We start from the raw sequence: 2,120 nt of genomic DNA on the forward strand, positions 1-2,120 counted from the left end.
GCACGGGGAGATGGGGGCCATGGCTGAGAGCAATCTGCCACCCACTGCTGCCCCGGGGAGGAGCTGAGTGCTGGATGTGCCAGGCAGGACGAGAGGAGAGGCTGAGCCCCACGCCCTCTCTCCAGCTGCAGGTGCTTCAGGAAAACACCCCCACCCTCAGGACAACACACCCCACCTGCCCTCCCTGCTGGCACCCTCAGCTGCTGCCAGCTCCTCCCGAGCTGCTGGGCTCCCACCTGTGCCACACCTCACCCTGCCCCTACCCCAGTGTGTGCCCAGGCACCCTGAGAGCACCTCTGAACTCACCTCTGAGCAACTGCTTCACTCATAAACATCCTTCTTATCTGCAATGTAATCTACAATCTCCTGTGGGCACATCAGCTTCTCTGCATCTCCGTCAGGAATTTCAAATCCTGCAAGAAAGGGCACACGCTTAGCCCAAAAGCAATCAAAAGGGAGCAAGCATGAGGAAGGCTGGCTGGTGGCTCAGGGGACTGCTGTGTCAGCCAGAGCTGTCACTGCACTGCCAAAGTGACACTGCTTCCAGACAGGGGACACAGCAGGAGCCAGAGCCCCATGTGCCCTGTTAAAGCCACCAGTGCCTTCCCAGAGCCCCCCAGACAGCAGTGTGTGGCAGGGGATGCTCCTGGACCCCCAGGCAGCACCTGAACCCCTCAGGCTGAGTGTGCTCTCATGTGCTCGCAGGGAGCCAACAGCAGGGCAGGGCACTCGGGCTCTCGGAGGTGGAACGGGTCAGAAACAGCCCAGAAATGTCTGGTTTATGTTTTAGTGCTCCTGGGCACACTCACAGTTCACTGGGGATTAGACACACTGCCAGCAAAGGCTCTGAGAGTGTAACATCCACCTTGGCCTTAGAGAATGACCAAACCCCAGGGACACCCATGGCCCAAGGTGACATTTAGGCACCCACTCCAGAATTCATGAGCTTTAGGGGGAAGCATGAAGTCCAAAGGAAGTCAAAAGAAATTTGGAATACAAACCAATAAGGAGAAAGCACCTTTTTTTTTCCCTATTAGGATTAAGGATGAAAAAAAATCTGGTGAGCAAAACCAACCTGGAGTGTCTGGGGTTTTTGATCTGCGATGCCAAGCTCAGCACCCACTGCTCCCCTTTCCCCATCCCTGGCTGGTGCCCATGGGGGTGGGAGAGAATTCCTGCTTCCAAAGGGGCAGAGCTCTGGAGCAAAGGGCCATATTCCTGACTGCTGCGGGTGCCCAGCTCACTGGTGGCCGTGTGAGGTTTGCCCTGCTCCCAGGGTTGGCTCTGTGGGGTTTGCCCTGCTCCCAGGGCCGGCCCTGTGGGGTTTGCCCTGCTCGGGGAGCTGGCTCTGCCCCCAGGGCTGGCTCTGTGGGGCTTGCCCTGCTCTGTACGGTTTGCCCTGCTCTCGGAGTTGGCCCCGTGGGGTCTGCCCTGCTCTGTGGGGTCTGCCCTGCTCCCAGGGCTGGCTCTGCGGGGTTTGCCCTGCTCCCGGGACCGGCCCTGTGCAGCCTGCCCTGCTCTGTGGGGTCTGCCCTGCTCCCAGGGCCGGCCCTGCGGGGTTTGCCCTGCCCCCAGGGCCGGCCCTGCGGGGTTTGCCCTGCTCCCAGGGCCGGCCCTGCTCTCGGAGCTGGCCCCGTGGGGTTTGCCCTGCCTGCCCTGCGGGGTCTGCCCTGCCCTGGGGGTTTCTCTGCCCCACACGGCACAGGCCGGCGGTGCCGCCGCTCCCACGGCCCAGCAGCCCCGGGCGCCGTTACCGAACTCGTCCTCCATGGCCATGATGATCTCCACTTGGTCCAGACTGTCCAGGCCCAGGTCCTTCATGAAGTGGGACTCGGCTGTGAGCTGGGGAGGACACGGGGTCAGCGGGACACGGGCACCCGGCCCGGCCGCGCCCGGGGCGCCAGCTCCCGTTACACCGGAGCCCGCGGCCCGGCCGCCTCCCCCCGGCCCCGCTCACCTTCTCGGGGTCGATCTTATCGTAGAGCTTGAGCACGTAGAGCACCCGGTCCTTGATGTCGGCCAAGGTCAGGGGCGGCATCTCGGAGAAGCCGCGGCAGAGCGGCGCGGCCACGCGCGGCAGCCGGAGCAGCGCGGGCGGCGCGGGGCGGCCCAGCGGGGCG

At 63.5% G+C, this 2,120-nt stretch overlaps 1 protein-coding gene across 1 annotated transcript; it reads right to left on the reverse strand.

The window, feature by feature from the left end:
* Positions 1–276: 276 nt before the first annotated feature.
* On the reverse strand, positions 277–2,114 carry NDUFAB1 (NADH:ubiquinone oxidoreductase subunit AB1). The gene is made up of 3 exons (XM_041473877.1): positions 1,958–2,114; positions 1,755–1,842; positions 277–413 (listed from the first exon to the last, which is right to left on the reverse strand). Exons 1-3 carry the CDS (start codon positions 2,036–2,038, stop codon positions 322–324), a joined length of 261 nt encoding a protein of 86 aa, XP_041329811.1. The 5' UTR covers positions 2,039–2,114; the 3' UTR covers positions 277–321.
* Positions 2,115–2,120: the final 6 nt, after the last annotated feature.

Source organism: Pyrgilauda ruficollis, unplaced genomic scaffold (genome assembly GCF_017590135.1).
Source record: "Pyrgilauda ruficollis isolate IOZ18807 unplaced genomic scaffold, ASM1759013v1 scaffold3040, whole genome shotgun sequence".
NCBI classification, from domain to species: domain Eukaryota; kingdom Metazoa; phylum Chordata; class Aves; order Passeriformes; family Passeridae; genus Pyrgilauda; species Pyrgilauda ruficollis.